The sequence below is a fragment of the Haemorhous mexicanus genome, chromosome 3 (genome assembly GCF_027477595.1).
Source record: "Haemorhous mexicanus isolate bHaeMex1 chromosome 3, bHaeMex1.pri, whole genome shotgun sequence".
NCBI lineage: Eukaryota > Metazoa > Chordata > Aves > Passeriformes > Fringillidae > Haemorhous > Haemorhous mexicanus.
The window spans coordinates 116,862,644-116,882,326 of record NC_082343.1 but is presented as its reverse complement, the minus strand read 5'-3'; the positions used below and the strand labels follow the sequence as shown (position 1 = coordinate 116,882,326).

General features: G+C 53.4%; 1 protein-coding gene across 2 annotated transcripts; it reads left to right on the top strand.

The window, feature by feature from the left end:
• Window positions 1-10,989: 10,989 nt before the first annotated feature.
• On the top strand, window positions 10,990-19,182 carry LOC132325623 (uncharacterized). Of its 2 annotated transcripts, XR_009485991.1 has the most exons (3): window positions 10,990-11,152; window positions 12,468-18,252; window positions 18,312-19,182. XR_009485991.1 is itself a non-coding variant. In XM_059843154.1 (2 exons), the coding sequence occupies exon 2, from the start codon at window positions 12,962-12,964 to the stop codon at window positions 17,642-17,644; it is 4,683 nt and encodes a 1,560-aa protein (XP_059699137.1). In that variant the 5' UTR covers window positions 10,990-11,152; window positions 12,468-12,961; the 3' UTR covers window positions 17,645-19,182. The 2 variants fall into 2 exon arrangements, 1 of the variants encoding a protein (XP_059699137.1); XM_059843154.1 differs by having other exon boundaries at window positions 12,468-19,182.
• The last annotated feature ends 501 nt before the right edge of the window (window positions 19,183-19,683 follow it).

Genomic DNA, 19,683 nt, shown 5'->3' with positions numbered 1-19,683 from the left:
ATACATGATGCATAATTTCCATTCAAACACAGGATTCAGCCTGGTCATCCTCAACTTCTTCCTCCTAATCCTAACAGCGCCTTCAAGGTGGGAAGAAGTTCCGTTCTTCTGATAAGGGAGCAATAAATTCTTTTTCTCTGAAAGATTCAGGTGTCCTGTGGCTGCTGTCTCGCTGCAAGTCCTTTCTTTTAAAAAAGTACCCTACATAGAACAGTTTCTATTTTAACAATTTTTTATAACCTAAAACTATATTTAACACACTACTGAAGAGAATTAATACAGTGTTACTTTCTAACACAACACATATAATATTCATTTTAATATTTGCGAAAAGCCAATCACAAAACACGCATTTTTCACAATCCCCACTCTTATTCTTTTTAAATCATTTGGCTTGAGCAATATTTCTTGTCTACTTGCATCTTCTGGACTATGCCGGCAAAATAAAACAGAGGATTACACAAGGAAGAAATATCAAGACAGTTGAAAATTTTTAATTTCTTCTAATACATTCTCCCCCAGCTAGGTTTTAGCATTGTTTTCTAATTTGTGGACCGGTACCTGGGTTATTATATGTATATTTTTTTTTTTTCTTCTTTGATTCCTTTTGCTTGTTTCTAGAATGACTTTTCTGTGATCATCAATTCTCAACATTCTGATATATTAAACTTTCCACAAACACCCCCTTCTTTAACCAATAAATAGTCCAAAGCCAACCTATTCTGGTACACTACAGTTTTTATTTGGCTTAGCTGACTGGATATTAACTCTAATGTCTGGGCGACTTTATTTGCTATCATCTCTATAACTGCTTGGAGTCTTGTTATACGATTCAACATACAATTTGGGGTCAATACAGAGTTAAATTGCTATGCTGATTTTACCTTTTTGTTCACTATTTGTTTGGTTTTTTGGGGTTTTTTTTACCAAATCTTGAACCGTATCTTTAAGATTAAATGTAAAACAAATCCATCTCTCTCCTTTTGGACATTCAATTCCAAATCTATTACCACTTTTTCCTAAGTTTCTGGTAATCCAATAATTTTCTCTATTTTCCTACTGGTTCTTAATTTGGCCTGTTGACATAGGCGTGTGTAATAAAAGAGGAACTTTGGTTTCTTTCTCTGTGATGCTTTCTGTAGCATTTGTCACACAATCTTGCTGGTATCCCGAAAGGGATAAGACAACAAAGGAGTGCCAGAAACAGGAATAACAGAGGTCCAGTATGGCTTATACTCCCACCTCCCATGCCTGTGAGGTTGCAACCCACAGCAGTGTATTTGATCTTCTTGGTGGTGAATACAGAGGCCAATCTGGTCTTGCCCTCTATTTCCTTGTCACTTTCTCTTAACTAATTTCCAGGCAAATTGTTTTTGACACCTCTTAACTATGGTTTCCTACCATTCCTCAGGCACCTCTCATTCAACAGGCACTAATAATAATTCCCATCCATAAACCAAAGTTATTACTTTAACACTTCTTGCAATAAGAGCATAAATTTTGTGAACTACAATACAAATTATTCCCACAATTCAAGCATTCACTTATAACCCAGCTAGCATGTCCAATATTGGGATGAATCAAATAAAGTTTACAGTATGATACTGATGGAAGTAGTACTTCTCCTTCTTAACTGTACAATTCATGAGCTAAGATCAGAATACAAAAACAGTCTTGACCCCTCTGTCTGAAGTATTCTTCCCCAAGGAGATGTTTAATTCAGGCAGTGCTCGGAACCACTGATATAAGCATTGCCTCATTTCTTAATTAGGTGTTATTCTTTGTACCTTTCTTGGATCATTTGGCTTTCCCCAAACTATTACCACTCAGTCCCTATTGGGAAGTCAGTTTGGTATCACCTGGTTTAAATGTGATAGTCCATTCCTCAGGTTCCTTCAGGAGTCCTTTGAGTCTGCTGGCATGAATCCACCCTCTTTCTGTGATTTGGATTGTTGCTTCAGTAGTACCTGGAAAGGACTTCTTAATAGCATAGTAATAAAAGAAAGACAGTACTGCATTAACTTTTACCATTTGCTTTTCTTCCAAACTTTCTGGGTTTAGCTAAAAGCTTTCTCCACAGCAGCCTCTTCCTATATCCAGTTGTGCTAATAGCTGCAGAGGCAAATTCTTCTTTCTGTGAGTTACCGTTAGTTAAATAAGAAAGGCCAGGCTGATTTTAACACGAGATGTATCACATCTATTGCTTTTTACCTTTTGGGCAACATTAAATTGTTTGAGCCTTACAAACCCTTTCCTCAGGAAAAAAAAAAAAAAAAAACCTTCTTTTTAACAGCACACAAAACAAAACAAAAACCCTTCTTACTTAAGAAAAACAAACCACTTTGTGAGGTTTGGAGAGTCAGCAATCTCTGCTTTGATTTTATCTTTTAGTGCTAGCCCCCTCCCCCTCTTTTCACAGCCTTGCTGTCAATGCTGTTCTTCCCCCTTCCCTCACTGCTGCCATTTAGCTGCAGGGCCGAAGCAGGGGAGAACAGCCTCGGGCATGGGGACCGTGGGGACATGCCTTGGGTCTCTTTTGCCCCCTTTCTCTCTCTTCTTCTCTCTCTTTCTCTTTCTCTCTCTCTCTCTCTCTCTCCCCACTTACCGGGGCCGACGCTGCCATCCTAGACTCGGGACCCCGACAGTCTGGGAGCCACCCCGGCAGTTCTCCACTGAGCCAGCCCCACTCTTGGCCGGCAAACCTGTGTCATCTGCTCCCAGCACCGCTGCCGGGTCACCTCCATGGATCGGTCCCTGCCGCAGCCCCCGAGACCCTGCTGCTCGTAGGGAGCAGTCAGACACCTCCCAACCTTGACAACCCCAAAACTTGGCGTCCTCAGGTGCTCCTGACATTCTTTTTCTTTCTATAGTCAACTTATCCTCTTTTCCCTTCAAGGAGGGCCCGTTCTGCTGAACCCTTTCTGGACCCCAGTTTAGCACTGAATAACCTCCTAACAGCCATGTGTTAAGACACTTCCCTGCCTTTCATGCAAAAAACCTGCATTCACACTTCTGCTCTCTTCCAGCACCAAGATGCTATCATTCCACATTCCAACATCCCAGAGTTTGCTAACCACCCCCCTACTTTAACTTCTCCCTTTCTTCTCTCCTTACTTTTTTTCTTTAATTCAAGTCACCTCTGATGGTACAAGGTGTACCCGACTAATTTACTTCCAAAAGTAAGCTTACAACTTTCTTTTACTAGGATTGCAGTAGCTGTTATTACTTAAATACATACCGGCTAGCTGTGGCTTTACTGGATCTAACATCTTTGATATATAAGCTACTAGATATTTTTACTCTTCCTCACTCCTGAATTAAAATTTTATGAGCTACTCCATTTTCTGTATTTATGTATAGATGATAAAGGATTTTTCTAACAAGGGTAATCTTAAAGCTGGTACCTAGCCTAGTTTTAACTTCAGCTCTTAATTTAACAATATCTTCCTTGGTCTGTTTTATATCATCTCCCTCTGTCTATTTTTCATACACAAATTTTACTGCCTTTGTGTACCCCACAATCTGTAATCTATATTATTTCAATAATCTAATTAATTTTCTGATCTCCCTCTTTGAAGAGGGAGGGAAAAGGGATAAAATTCTTGCAATTCTCTCATGGTTGGGTTTCCGGCTACCTTTATTTATTAAGTGTCTAAGATATTTTACCTCCGGTTCTACCAATTACAGTTTCCCTTTTGATACCCTTAGTCCTTTTTTTTATTTTTCCCTGAGAAAATATAAAAGTTGTATAGTAGCCTCTCTCACTTCAACTTCAGCCTCCTTAGATAGTAAAAATCATCCACATGTTGGATAATTTGTATTCCAGGAGGAGTAGGGAAATCTTGTAGTATTGTTTCTAAAGCTTGCCCAAATAAGTTTGGGGATTTTGTAAACCCCTGTGGTAACTTTGTCTATCTTAATTGCTGCTTTCTCCCTTTTTTTTTTTTTTCTTTTTTTGGTTCCTCCCATTAGGAGGCAAAAATATCTCCCATCAAAATTTTAGTTTCATCCCTCAATTACCTTTAATGACCAGAACTGTAAAACTTTCTCCTTTTGCCCCTGTTACTTTCACCGTATGTTTGCTCACACTGTAGCCTTTTGGAATATTCAACTGGCAGGTTCTCTCTGCCCGTGTCTACTACAAATTCCAATCTTTATTCTTGGGGACCCGCTTTTAAAGTTATCACAGGCTCCAGATGGTATTGGTCCCCTAAAAGAATAGAGCTTATGACCTCCTGTCGTGGTTTGAGAGGAAATGAAGTTTTTTTTGGGATGGTGTGGTCACGCCAATCGGTGTTCAGATTTTAATATTGGCACCTGGTTTGTCCACTGAGGGCATGGATACGCCTCTGAGAACACAGGGGGTTAAAAGCTGTGAACTCCCAGGGGAAATTCTCTTTGGGTTCCGGTCTTGGAAGAGAGCAGACCTTCCCCTGCTCTGCTCCGAGCTGGGCAGGGGGGAGGGGAGCCATGCGGCTGGAGGGAGGTAGGCCAGGCCTGGGCCGAAGGGTGGAGGAGCATTGCACTGCGAGGGCTTCGGGCAGCCATCCCCCATTCCCCCCCGGAGGGAGAGAGAGAGAGCAGCCTGTGCCTGTGATAGCGCGGCTGGAGTGAAGGAGAAGGGAGGGGGTGCCCAGCAGGGCAGCCAGCCGTGGGAGTTCATGAACCAAACCGGCAGAGCCTGGGACTTTTAACCCTTCTTGGGACGATGGAAACCTTGCAAATGCTGATTCCTCCTGGAGTTGGTGAGATTGAGAGAAGTTGAGAAGAATTCTAGGTGGGAGGAGATGATGGAGAGGCTTTTGGCTGGACTTTTCTTGGATAGCTATGGACAGAACCCTTGAGTTCCTGTGACACAGAGACTGCATTCTAGGGGGAGGCAATGGCTCAGAGCCAGGAGAGTGCGGTGATGTGAAAGTGCGTGAATAGAGACGACGGGTGAGGAGAGTGGTGGTGGTGCCCTCCATCTTCGAAGAAGAAGAAGAAGAAGATGATCTCTGTTCGAGAGACCCCTCAGCCCCAGGGGGTGAAACATGGGAGGGATAGGTGTCCCAAAAGGAGAGGGACTGTGCTCTTTTTTGGAACTGGACAAAGCATCCTTAAAGGGAAAACCCCTAGAAGCAGCTCTGGTCCATGTGCAGTGGTGAGAGCACTGGACATGGAAGGAAGAGGTCACAATGGCAAAATGTTCTCCGGGCGGTGCCACACGTGACACGGAAACACGAGAAGTTTCGACTGATTCCTGGGTGAAGTCTGTGGTGCAAGAGGGACTCCTCTCTTCTCAAAGAATTGAGAATTGATTAGCTAAAGGGTGGTGATGGACTGAGAGCAAATTGATCTAAAGGGTGATAACGGAATTAGAAATTTGGTGGGGGGAGGAGGAAGAAATTTAGAAAGTTTTCATCCTGTGTTCTGTGTATTTTTCCTTGTAGTTTTAGGTTAATAAAGTTTTTTTTTTCTTTCAATCATAAGTTGGAGCCTGCTCTGCTCTGTCTCTGATCACATCTCACAGTAGATACCAGGAAAAGAGGTATTCTCATGGAAGCACTGGCATTGTGCCAGGCTCAAACCATGACACCTCCCTATTCCCCCTCTGTGCCCATCTCTTTAAAGATTTTCAGATCTTCCACTTGCTTAGGATCCTTTTCCTATCTCTCTTAAGTTTATCTATTTAGTTGGAGTTTCTTCTTTTCCCTCTAAAAAGCTGTCCCGTAATAACCTCTTCTTGCATTTCGCCTTTGATATGGTGTCTCGTTTATTCCCTTGATTATATAATTACAATAATTATTCATGTGTTTACTCCCCTCATTATTTTGACCCCACTCAGGAGGTACAGTTGGCATTTTGTCTTTTCTGGGGGTCCCTGCAGATTATCTTTCCCCCCCACCCCAAGCTTTTATTCCAGCTGCTCTGATTCGTTGCTTTTCTTCCTGAGAAAAATATTACTTTCATTGTAGACCGCACCTCCCCTAAAGTATAAATTTTTGGACCTAAAATTGGTCTAATTGCTCAGCTATGCCTATAGGATCCTCCCAATATCTCTTTTATTTATTTCTTAAAATTTCTGACCTCAGACCAAGTCAAAGGAGCATTTACAAACCCCGGTCCACCCCCTCCTATGGGAACCTCTCCTAATGGAAATAGACCAATCCCTTTATCCCATTCTTTTTGGATTTTTATTTTCTATAGCCTTTCTCCTGTGTTTTTAGGAAGAATCAGGAGAGGGTTTTCTTTTAACTGAACTTTTAGTGTTTCGATAAGGTGATTCCTTTAGAGAGTTTCCCTGACCATCCGCAGCTGAGGTTACCAAGGGAACGGAGCTCGGGGCAGGACGGGTGGGACTCGGCACAGCACCGAGTCTCGGTCCTCCGCAGGCGGGGTCTGCAGGCGGGATCGCCCGAGGGGTGTTCCGGGGCAGACCGAGCTGGAGCGTGGATAGCCCCCGCATGGCCAATGGTGGCTGATCCGGCAGAGGCAAAGCCGGCGAGAGACCCCGGCTGCAGCGGCGGCAGCCCACCAGAGTCAGGGCAGCCGGGGATGGGACAGACGGGGCAGACGGACTGTACCCGAGCACAGGGGTTGGGGGTGCAGCCGCGAGCGAGGGGGGAAACAAACGAGAATGGATGAGGTAATCTTTTGTTCCCAGCCTTTTTCTTTCTCCGTTTCTCTTTTATTACTCTTTAAAGATGTTATTGTCTTACAATCTCCCCCCCCCCCCCCCCCCCCCCCAGCATGTGGTATATTCCTTTTCTTCTGGATTAAACGGTTTTTTACAAATAAATCCAGAGCTTAACGAAGCTAAACTTCTGCTCGGAAACTTTGAAATGGTCGACGAACTAACTTCACGACCTTCTCATGTTGTTTTTCTCATCACCTTCTTATTTATCCTCTGGCAAATTGTACATTTTTCAGTTACTTGTTTTTCTACTCCAAAAATCCTAATGCACCCATAGTTCCTTAAAAAAAAAATCACACAAAGCCTAAGTATCCCACTGGGCTTTTTGATACATGTCTTTTACTGTTCCCTAGTAAGCATTTTATTATCTAATTGTCTTCCATCAAGATGTTTCCAATTTCCCCAATTTATTAATCACCTATCTTAATTCTTTCTTTTTTTTTTTTTTTCTCTGCTTCTCTAAACTTTGGAATTTCCAATTTTTCCTCATTTGGAGTTAATATTATCTCTTTCAGCTCTATTTTCTGCTGCATCTTAAGTTTCCTGATCTGCCAAAATATTTCCTCTTATTTCTAGGGTCTTTACCTTTTGGTGTCCCTTAATATGTACTATAGCCATCTCTCTTAGGTAATTTTCTTAAGGTATGTGCTGCTCTAAAGGCATATCTTGAATCAATATAACTCCTTTCTTTTGTGTTAGATATTCTAGTGCTCTTTTTAAAGTATATAATTCACAAGTCTTGAGCCTTCTAGTTTAATTGGTTAATTTCCCTTTTTTCATAGTTTGCATGTTTCTCTTATCAACTTCTGCATGCCCTGTATTTTGCAAGGAGTTGTATTTCTGTTTGCTAACCTAACTCCCAAAGGCCTATCTTGGGGTATCTCTTCTAGTATGCTTTTAGTCTCGCTTTTTCCCTGTATCCAACTTACTGGTTTTCTGTTCCATTTTCAAGATCTTATCTATTCATCCCCTGCCTCTGTTTCTCACTTTCACAACAGCTTAAACACCACTTTTCTTTCAATCACACCCAAAACAAACCTTTTCCCACACTACTTTTCAATACAATACACCTCCCTCCAAGGAGGGTAAAATGCACAATCCACATTACCCATACTTTCATTCATCTATTTTCACTCACTTTTATTTCTCATTCCCCTTCACACATTCCTTCACACCCTCAAGACACAAAGTGAAATCTTAGCACAAAAAATCATGGGTCTCTGTGGCCCCCCTCACTTTGGTGTTGGTCTCAAAGTCTCAATATCTCCAGGTCTCTTGGAAGGGCCCTGACTGGTCGCGAGGCTGTTTGTGTGTCACTCACACTCTTCAGCTACGGCTCCCCCACACGCCCAGGAAGCCAGCCTGGTGCACAGGTCACACAAACTCTTCAGCTAAAACCCCCACCTGTCCGAGGGAGACAGCCTGGTCTGCAGGTCACACACGCCCTTCGGCCACAGAGTCCCCACCTGCCCGAGGACACTAGCCTGATTTGCGGGTCCACTGCCCTCCCTTCCCACCCGCCTGGGAAGTTGAGGCTTTGTGTGTGACTCACTCTCACACACACAAGAAGACAACAATAAGGTACCTTTTACTTTCACATCACCTATTGCAAGTTTAGGTGCTTCTGGCCAGTCCCGGTGCTATTGGATATCCCTCCATCCTGCTGTGTTGTCCAACCCCAGATGCTCTCGGGTAATTTTTCCCTCAACCCTGCCGTGTTGTCCAACCCCAGATCCTCTTGGGTATCTTTCCCTCAATCCAGCTGTGTTGTCCAACCCCAGATGCTCTCGGGCATTTTCTGTCCCTTAACCCAGCGGTGTGGTACAACTACAGATGCTCTCAGGCATTTATTTGGCTGTGTTGTCCAACCCTGGATGTTCTTAGGGCAGTTTTTTTTATCCCTCAATCTAGCTGTGTTGTCCAACCCCGGATGCTGTTGGGCAAAATTTTCACCCCTCAATCTAGCTGTGTTGTCCAACCCTGGATGCTCTTGGGTATATCCTCACTCCGGCAGAATTCTGCTCAACCCTGCTCTTGGATGCTATTGGAAAGTAGATCCCTCAACCCAGCAGGTTTTTTTTTAGGGGCCCCTCCGGTCCCGTTTCCTAGTGGATTGGGCTAGGAAACCTTGCTCCCTACTTCCGAGGGGTCCAACCCCTCCCTGAGACCCAGTCCCAGTTACCCCGGGGGATTCTTTCACTCCTCTTATCACTCACTTTGTCTCTTTACTGGCCGCTTTTCTCGCGGAAAGTCGGAAACGCAGCATGGGAGACTCCGCACTCACTTGGCAGGTCTGGGACAACCAGCCCGCCTCTCATTCACACACATTCATCTCCCCCACGGCCCCCCCGAGAAATACTTACCAATCCCTTTTCCTTCCCGGGCACTACTAGTCTTAGGGGCCAATTACCGCGGTTTTGGGGAGCCTTTTTCCCTTCTCTTTGTTTTATTGTCTCCTTTTGTCCACCGACCGTAACCTGCGTCTGTCGGTCACCCCAGGGGAAATAGAGCGAGGCTGCCAAATCGGGCAGGGCGCGCCTCCCCACTCTGACTCTCCCAAAGCACCACCAGCGAGGTGTGTTAACCATCATCCTCTGCTACCAATTGTGAAAAACACCAGTCACTTGTTGTTTTTTTTTTAATTTTAGGGATTTAATAGTAATAAAATAGTTATAAAAATAATAACACAATTAGAGGAATAATAATTTAGTCAATTTGGATTAAGACAATACGAGACAATACAAACAAAGAGTTACGGACGTCCGGGTACCTCTTTCTGGGCAGCAGGAGCCCGAAAAAGGACACCTGTTAACAAAGGATTAACCCTTAAAAACAACAGCCTGTTGGATATTCATAAACTTCATACATGATGCATAAATAAATAAATTCCATTCAAACACAGGATTCGGCCTGGTCATCGTCAACTTCTTCCTCTGATTCCTGACAGCGCCTTCGAGGTGGGAAGAAGTTCGTTTCTTCTGATAAGGGAGCAATAAATTCTTTTTCTCTGAAAGATTCAGGTGTCCTGTGGCTGCTGTCTCACTGTGAGCCCTTTCTTTAAAAAAAGTATCTTACATAGCATAGTTTTTATTTTAACAATTTTTATAACCTAAAACTATATTTAACACACTACTGAAGAGAATTAATACAGTGTTACTTTCTAACACAACACATATAATATTCATTTTAATATTTGCGAAAAGCCAATCATAAAATACGCATTTTTCACAACTTATAATCCTTTCTTTAGAAAAATTATCTCACATAGCAGAGTTTCTAATTTAACATTTTTTATAACCTAAATCTGTATTTAACACGCTACTTGAGAGAATTAATACAGCACCACTTTCTAACACAACACATCTAATATTCATTTAAATATCCGCGAAAAGCCAATCCTAAAATTCACATTTTTCACAGGTTCGGGTTGCTGGTCCAGGGGGTCCTGGGTCCGACTGGCATCGTTTGCAGTCGGGGCGAGGAGTGACCGAGGTTCTCAGCGTCTCTGCCGGCTTCGGACCTCGGCCCTGCTGCCCAAACACCGCCCCGACCTCTCAGTTCGGCTTTGGCTCGTTTTTGGGGGGATTTTGCGGGATTTGGTGGCTAAATTTGCATGGCTCCTGAGGTCTCCTCCCCGTCCGGGGGGTGTCATCCCCTTGGCAGCAGGCGAGGGTGGCACTGAAAGAAGAATTCTCCACAACAGAGGGTTAATTTGGATACTCAACAGGTGATTGCAACATTTAACCAACAAAAGAGCTCTTGGCCGGCGATCAGTTCCCAGCTTAGTTTAAACTCTGCAACCCTTTTTTAAAAAAAAATGGATAACTCTGTTTTTACTCATAACAAGGGGGAAACTGAGGCACACCCCCCCCTCCCTCCCAACCTCTGACCCCCCCGAATTTCCCACTTCTTCCTGCCCCATTCCAGGGGAAAGTGAGGCACAGACGCCCCACATCCTGGGACCCCCCAAATTCCCGCTCCTTCCTGGAGCTGCGCGTTCCTCGGGGGAAACTGAGGCACAGCCACTCCCTACCCCCCCCCCCCCCCCCCATCTTGGAATCCCCCAAATTCCGGCTCCTTCCTGCAGCATTCCAGGGGAAACTGAGGCACAACCCCTCCCCCCCCCTTCCTTGGACCCCCCAAGTTCTTCCTACAACATTCTCGGGGAAACTGAGGCACAGGCCCCCACTCCAGTCCTGGGATCCCCCAAATTCCCACCCCGAATTTCTGGAGCTGCAATATTCCCGGGGAAACTGAGGCACGCCCCCCCCCTTCCCGTTCCCGGCGGGTCCCGCCCAGGCCATCCATCCGTCATTCCCGGAGAACAATGGGAACCGGGACAGCGGGCAGGGGGCGGGGCGGGGCCGGGACCGCCCCGGGCCCGCGGGGACTCTGATCCGGGATCGGGATCGGCACCGGGACCAGGATCGGGATCGGGATCGGGGACCCCCGGCCCGGCTGCGGACCCCGGAGCCGGTACGGGACACTCTGAGGGCTGCGGAATCCGGGACTGGGAGGGGGAATTCCGGGAATGTGGGGGGGGATCCCGGGAATGCGAGCGGGAGAGTCGGGGGCCTGCGGGATCCAGGGAATGGGAGCGGGACCCCAGGAATGCGGGGGGATCCCGGGAATGTGTGCGGGACACTCGGGGAGCTGCGGGAGCCCGGGAATGGGAGCGGGACCCCGGGAATGGGAGCGGGACCCCGGGAATTGTGTGCGGGACACTCGGGGAATCTGCGGGACCCCGGAATCGGAGCGGGACTCTCGGGGGTCTACGGGAACCCGGGAATGGGAGCGAGGTCCCGGGAATGCGTGCGGGATCCGGGAATGTGGGCGGATCCCGGGAATGGGAGGGGGAGACTCGGGGCCTGCGGGATCCAGGGAATGCGAGCGGGACCCCGGGAAGGTGGGCTGGATCCCGGGAATGCGTGCGGGACTCTTGGGGGGCTGGGGGACACCCGGAATGGGAGCGGGGCCCCGGGAATGCGAGCGGGAGAGTCGGGGGCTTGCGAGACCCCGGGAATGGGAACGGGACCCCGGGAAGGTGGGCTGGATCCCGGGAATGTGGCAGGATCCAGGGAATGCGAGCGGGACCCCGGGAAGGGGGCCTGAATCCCGGGAATGCGTGCGGGACTCTTGGGGGGCTGCGGGATCTAAGGAATGGGAGCGGGACCCCGGGGATAAGAGCGAGGTCCCGGGAATGCGAGCGGGATCCGGGAAGGGAACGGGACCCGGAATGGGAGCGGGACCCCGGGAATGGGAGCGGGATCCCGGGAATGGGAGCGGGACCCCGGGAAGGGAACGGAACCCCGGGAATGGGAGCGGGACCCCGGGAATGGGAGCGGAACCCCGGGAATGGGAGCGGGATCCGGGAAGGGAACGGGACCCGGAATGGGAGCGGGACCCCGGGAATGGGAGCGGGACCCCGGGAATGGGAGCGGGACCCCGGGAATGCGCGGGGGAGACCCCGGGATGGGGTCGGGCCGGGCCGGTCGCTCCCGGGTCGCGCTCCGCGGGGGCCCTGTCGGGCCATGTCGGGCCATGTCGGGACATGTCGGGCCATGTCGGGACATGTCGGGCCATGTCGGGCCGGGTTTTCCCAGCGTTTTGCGGGACTCGCCTTCTCCCGGGGTTCCTTTCCCCACCTGGATCCTGGGGGTCGCTGTCCCGATTTTGGGGGGGGTGGTGTCTCAGCCCCACAGAAAAGGGGGGAGGGGAAATTTGGGGCGCAGCGCGGGGATGGGGATGGGGCGGCCGTGCGAGGGGGTCACTCCCGGCTCTGCTCCCGCAGCTCCGGCCGATGCTGGGACATTCCCTGGGAAATTCCCTGGGATTGGAACACCCGCCGGGAATCACCGGAGCGGCAGCGGGGTCGGGGCGGTGACCTCGGTGGCCCCGGAAAGAGCCCGCACCTTCCTCCTCATCCTCCTCCTCCTCCTCGGCCACAATTTCCTCTTCCTCCCCCGGGCGCGGGACCGTTGGGCGGCCGCTGCTGGCACACGGCAGGGACATCCCGGCGCTGACGGAATTCCCGGGACACTCTTGGGACTGACAGAATTCCTGGGACGCTTTTGGGACTGAGAAAATTCCTGTGACACTTTTGGGACTGAGAAAATTCCCGGGACACTTTTGGGACACTCTTGGGACTGAGAAAATTCCCTGGACATCCCTGGGACATCCCCGGGACATTTTTGGAATTCCCGGGACACACTTGGGATTCCCGGGCCGCCGTCAGCAGCCCCGGCGAGGTGAGGAGGCCCCGTTCCTGTCCCGCTTTCCGGGGCCATGTTCTTCCTGCCCTGGGGGAGGAGGCGCTCGGAGCATCCCCCCGGAGCCGCCGGGGCCCGGCAGCCGCAGCCGGGGGAGTTTTCCACCCAGTCCCGGTACCGGAGGAGCTGGCAGGGATGGACCTGGCTGCGCAGGCAGGACGGGATGCAGCATTCCCGAGGAGGCGCTGACACCGGGAGAGACTCCGGGATAGCGGGAGAGGCGGGAGACGGGCCCGGGTGTGCGCAGGTGAACGGGAAAGAGCCGGGGAGCCTCCGGAACGGCGGAGCCCGGCAGGAGCAGCCGGAGGTGAGGAGCAGCACCAGCGGGATCCAAGCCCTCGGGAAGGACTTTGGGGACAAGGCCGGTGTCCCACGCCAAGCCAGGAACAAAGGGATGGATCGGCCTCGGCGTCGGGCCCCGCAACCACCCCGGGCTGGGAGCAGGGAGGGTGAGGTGGGAAAGGCCAGCGGGAATTCCCAGGGCCGGGACATGGACAGTGCCAGCCGGAATGGGAATGTGCCAAGGGAAGGGATGGATCAGCCCCTGCTCCTGCCCTCGTTCAGGGTTGTCAGCAGGGAGGGTGAGGAGGGAAAGCCCAGCGGGAATTCCCAGAGCCGGGAGAAGGACACTGCTACTGCCACTCGGAATGGGAATGTGCCGGGGAAAGGGATGGATCGGCCTCGGCGTCGGGCCCCACTCCCACCCCGGGCTGGGAAATGTGAGAATGAGGAGGGAGAGCCCGGCAGCAATTCCCAGAGCCGAGAGAGGGGCACTGCCACTGCCTTCCAGAATGGGAATGTGCCGAGGGAAGGGACGGATCAGCCTCGGTCCCCGCCCCCACTCCCACCCCGGGCTGGGAAATGTGAGGATGAGGAGGGAGAGCCCGGCAGCAATTCCCAGAGCTGGGGGAGGGTCATGGACAAGGACAGTGCTACTGCCCTCCGGAATGGGAATGTGCCAGGGGAAGGGATGGATCAGCCCGTGTGTGTGCCCACAGTCTGGGTTAGCAGCAGGGAGGGTGAGGAGGGAAAGCCCAGTGGGAATTCCCAGAGCCAGGACACGGACAGTGCCACCCAGAATGGGAATGTGCCGAGGGAAGGGATGGATCAGCCCGTGTGCGTGCCCACAGTCTGGGTTATCAGCAGGGAGGGTGAGGAGGGAGAGCCCAGCAGCCATTCCTGGAGCCGGGACACCTGGAATGGGAATGTGCCGAGGGAAGGGATGGATCAGCCCGTGTGTGTGCCCACAGTCTGGGTTAGCAGCAGTGAGGGTGAGGAGGGAAAGCCCAGCAGGAATTCCCAGAGCCGGGACACCTGGAATGGGAATGTGCCAAGGGAAGGGATGGATGAGCCCGTGTGCGTGCCCACAGTCTGGGTTATCAGCAGGGAGGGTGAGGAGGGAGAGCCCAGCAGCCATTCCCGGAGCCGGGGGAGGGACATGGACGCTGCCACCACCCCCGGAAGGGACGGACGGACGGAGCCTCCGTCGGGAGAGGAGCGCAGGGAGTGGCTCTGGCAGAGGCTGCGCAGGCTGGGAGAGGACATGGAGGGCTGGGAAGGGAGGCCCACGGCGGAGCTGGCGGCCGGGCTGGCGCGGCGCATCGCGGGAACGCCCCCCGGCAGCTACCCCACGGAGCTGGGGACCGACAGCGCCCGGCGGGAGCGGGGCTCCAGAGCCAGCCCGGACCGCGGCGATCCCGGCAGGATTTACCGGAGCCTCCTCAGAATGCTGAGGGCCAGCGGGAGCACCGAGAGCACGGAGGAGGACTCGGACTTGGGCCTGGGCTCGGGCTCAGATCGGGAGCAGAGCTCAAGGGCCAGCCCAGGTCGTGACATTCCCAGCGTGAATTACGGGAGGCTCCTCAGAATGCTGAGGGCCAGCGGGAGCGCTGAGAGTGCAGAGGAGGACTCAGGCTTGGGCTGGGAGCAGAGCTCTGGAGCCAGCCCGGACCACAGCACTCCCGGCAGGAATTACGGGCGCTTTATCGGAATGCTGAGGGCCAGCAGGAGCACCGAGAGCACAGAGGAGGACTCGGAGCAGGAGCAGCAGGAGCAGGCCGCCGTGAACGTCGGCCGCAAGTGGGATCCCAACCGCCTGGACTGGCGATTCCAGGAGGTGTGGGCGCGCTCCTGGCTGGACTGCGGGCGGGTGGCCAAGGAGGAGAAGCTGGACGGGGACCCGGTGCCCTTCCAGCGGCAACGCCGGCTGCGCCCGCACGAGGAGAAGCAGGTGGCGGAGCTGCTGGAGGAGTACCTGCGGGAGCGAATCGTGGTGAAGGGCACCTCCGAATCCAACAATTCCTTGATTCTCTACCAAAAACCGCATGGGCGCGGCGCCCGCCTGACCCTGGACTGCGCCGCCCTCAACGCCACCACTCCCGTGGAGCCCCAGGAGCGGCTGGACCGGGATGAGATCCTGACCTCCGTCAGCCCCCGGAGCCGCTTCTTCTCCGTGCTGGATTTGTCCAACGCCTGCCTCGCCATCCCGCTAGCCCCCAGCTGCTGGGGCCGCTTCGCCTTCACCTTCCGGGGCCAGCAGTTCCTGTTCACGCGGCTGCCGCCCCGGTTCCACGGCACCAGCTCCATCCTGCAGCGCCGCGTGGCTGCCATGCTGGCCGAGCTGGAGCCCGGCGCCGCCCGCGGCGTCTTCCACTACTTCGACGACATCCTGATCACCGGGAAGTGGCGGCGGCAGGTGCGGTACCGGACCCGCCGTGTGCTGGAGCTGATCCGAAAGACCGGCTTCAAAGTGAACCGGGACAAGGCGCAGCTGGTGCAGCCCGAGGTGAATTACCTGGGCCTGACCCTCTGCGCCTCGGGGCGCCGCGTGCCCCAGGAGAAGCTGCTGCAGATCTGCGGGGACTGCGACGCCGCCGGGCCCTGGGATCCCAGCCGGCTCCGCTCCGTCCTCGGCAAGTTCAACAATTTGAAGGAATTCATCCCCGACTATTTGGAGCTGGCGCTGCCGCTTCAGAGGCTGCCGGCGCCGGGGAAGTGGGAATGGGAGCAGGAGCGGGAGTGGCAGCGGAGATGGGAACGGGAACGGGGCTGGGAGCAGCTGCAGCGGCTGAAGGAGGCTCTGAAGGCGGCGCCCGCCCTGCTCTTCCCGAATAAATCCCGGCCCTTCGTGATCCGGCTGTCGGTGCACGAGCAGACGGTGGGAGCCGTGCTGCTGCAGGAGAAGGAGGGGACGCTGCGCCCGGTGCGACACTGGTCCAGCAGGCTCAGCGGCCAGCGCTGGGCCCCGCGGGACACCTGGTGCCTGGCGGCTGTCTGGGCTGTCCAGGCCTTCCAGAAACTCACGGGGCCGGCTCCCATCCTCATCCGGGGGCCCGCCGGGCGTTGCCTGCTCCGGGGCGAGCTGCTGCTCAATGGCGACTCCGGTGACCCCAAGCTCCCGGAGCAATGGAGGCTGCTGGTGACCACCAAGGGCCCAGAGCTGCAGGAATCCCAAACCGTGTCGATCCCGCTGGCCCCGCGGCTCACGCAGCTGCCTCCCAATGTTCCCAACGCCAACGTCTGGTTCCTGGCCGTGGAGAGGGGATGGTCCGGACAACCGTCCGTGGCCTTTGCCGCCGCCAGCCTGGAGGAGCGGTGGCTGCTGGGGCTGCGGCAGGGCCCCGAGGAGGAGGAGGCGGCGCTGGAGGCGCTGTGGGAGCTGCTGGAGAAGCACCGGAGCTGCCACCCGCTGTTCCTCTATTCCAGCTGCCCCAGGCTGGCGGCGAGGCTGCGGCGGCCGGAGCCGGACTGGCGCTGCGGCGACGCCGCGGGGCCCAAGGTGCTGCGGTGGCTCCGCTCCTTCCCGGGAATGCTGCATATCCGCCAGGTGGGAACGCGCGGCAACGCGGCGCCGGAGGAGAGGAGATGGATGTGGATGGTGACCGCCAGAGCCAGGGATGTGAGAGCCAGGGCTGTGGCCGAGAATTCCGCGGGCATCTGGAAAGTCTGGGAGCCGTCGGCATCCGAGCGGCAGGAGATCGTGGCGCAGTGCCACCGCCACGACGGCGTGGCGGGCGCGCTGCTCCGCGTGCAGAACGTGCAGCCCTGGGCGAACGACGGCGAGGACGTGACCCGCTGGGTGCGGCGCTGCCCCGAGTGCCGGGACGGCGATCCCGACCCGGCCCCGCAGCGGGATCCCTGGTCCCGGCTGCGGATCAGCCTCTCCTCGGCGCTGCCGGCGAGCCCCGAGGGGTTCCGGGCGCTGCTGCTGGTGCAGGACGAGCTGTCGGGCTGGCTGGACGCCCTCCCGCTGCGGCAGCCGGGCCAGCCCGAGGTGTGCCGGGCGCTGCTGCGGGAGGTGTTTGGGCGCTTCGGGAAGGTGGAGGCGGTGCTGCTGGAGCCCCAGCCCGCCTGGCTCTGGGAGCTGCTGCAGCGCCCGCCCCTCCTGGCCCACTGGGGCCGCCTGGAGCCCGCCGGGCCGGCCGAGGCGGCGGCGGCGCAGGGCGCGGTCCGGGTGGCGCGGGCGCTCGGGGACGGCTGGGCGGCGGCGCTGCCGCTGATCCGGGCGGGGATGGCGGCACAGTGGGTGCGGGAGGAGGAGCTGGGCGCGCTGCTCCGCGTGCCCGGGCTGCCGCTGGAAGTGTGCCGGGAATGCCCCGGGGGTGGGAACGGGGACGGGAAGGAGAACGAGATCTCGTGGCTGCGCTCGATGGAGATTCGGCCAGGATTCCGGCACTGGGTGCAGAATGCGCTCTGGTAGGAGCTGGGATCGGGATCGGGAACCAAGATCTGGGATCAGGAGTGGGAGCTGGGATTGGGATCTGGGATAGGGAACCGAGAGCTGGGATTGGGATCTGGGAGCTGGGATTGGGGTCTGGGATTGGGATCCAGGATCATGATTGGGAGCCAAGATCCGAGAGCTGGGATTGGGATCTGGGAGCTGGGATTGGGAGCTGGGAGCCAGGATTGGGGTCTGAGATTGAGATCCAGGATCAGGATTGGGAGCCAAGATCCGGGAGCTGGGATTGGGATCTGGGAGCTGGGATTGGGATGTGGGAGCTGGGAGCCGGGATTGGGGTCTGGGATTGAGATCCAGGATCAGGATTGGGAGCCAAGATCCGGGAGCTGGGATTGGGATCTGGGAGCTGGGAGCCAGGATTGGGATCTGGGATTGAGATCCAGGATCGGGATTGGGAGCCAAGATCCAGGAGCTGGGATTGGGATCCTAGAGCCAGGATCTGGAAGTTGGGATCCGGGATTGGGATCCAGGAGCCAGGATCAGGATGTGAGAGCCAGAATTGGGATCTGGGATCGGGATGTGGGATCAGGATCAGGATCCAGGATTGAGATCTGGGAACTGGGATTTGGGTTCCAGGAGCCAGAATTGGGATCTGGGACCAGGATCTGGATCTGAGGTCCGGGATCAGGATCCAAGAGCCAGAATTGGGATCTGGGAACTGGGATTTGGGTTCCAGGAGCCGGAATTGAGATCTGGGATCAGGATCAGAATCCAGGATTGAGATCTGGGATTGAGATTTGGGATTGGGGATCTGGGATCGGGACGTGCTGGACCCAGGCCGCACTGTGAGCCTGCTGGGTCCCAGCTCGGTCTAAGGGGGGGGTTAGGCTGGACCAGGAGATCTGGGTGGCACTCGGGCTGGGTTTAGGCTGGAAGAGAGCTTTGGGTGGGCCTGGGAGGGCTTTTAGGCTGGACCAGGAGAGCTTCTAGGCCTGGTGAGGGTTTTAGGCAGGACTGAGAGGTTTTTAGGTGGGGCTGGGGCTGATGGGCAGGACTGAGCAGAGTTCTAGGCCTGGGAGGGGTTTTAGACAAGACTGGCGTTCTTTTAAGCAGGACTGGGAGGGGTTTTTAGGTGGGATTTGGGACCTTTTAGGACTGGTGAAGATTTAAGTCAGGACTGAGGGACTTTTAGGCCAGGGAGAGCTTTTAGGTGGGGCTGAGCCAGGTTTTAGGCTTGGGAGAGCTTTTAGGCTGGACTGAGGAGCTTTTAGGCTGGATTTGGGACCTTTTAGAACTGCTGAAGCTTTTAGGCTGGGCTGGGACAGGTTTTAGGCTGGGCTGGGACAGGTTTTAGGCTGGATTTGGGACTTCTTAGAACTGCTGAAGCTTTAAGTCAGGACTGGGGCCCGTTTAGGCCTGGGAGAGATTTCAGGCTGGACTAAGCCTGGCTCAGCCTCCTGCTCCATCCCCGGAATGTTTCTTGTGGAATGTTTCCCCAGGAATGTTTTCCCTCTGTTTCTGCCTGTCGTTGCCTTCATTAAAACCGAGTTTAAACTCCAGCCTTGGCTTTTCCTGCTCCTCCCGTCCCATTCCCGCCGGCTCTTGGCAGGAGGGGGTTAAATCCTTGGAGAAAAGCGGGAAAATTCCAGTTTGAATTCCAATTAAATTCCCAGCTTGAATCCCAGTTAAATTCCCAATTGGAATCCCAGTTAAATTTCCAGTTTGAATTCCAATTAAATTCCCAGTTTGAATTCCAATTAAAATCCCAGTTTGAATTCCAATTAAATTCCCAATTCGAATCCCAATTAAATTCCCAGTTTGAATCTCAATTAAATTCCCAATTTGAATCCCAGTTAAATTTCCAGTTTGAATTCCAGATAAATTCCCATTTTGAATTCCAATTAAATTCCCAATTTGAATCCCAATTAAATTCCCAGTTTGAATTTCAGGTAAATTCCCAATTGGAATTCCAGTTAAAATTCCAACTGAAATTCCAATTAGATTCCCAATTTGAATCCCAGTTAAAATCCCAGTTTGAATTCCAATTAGATTCCCAATTT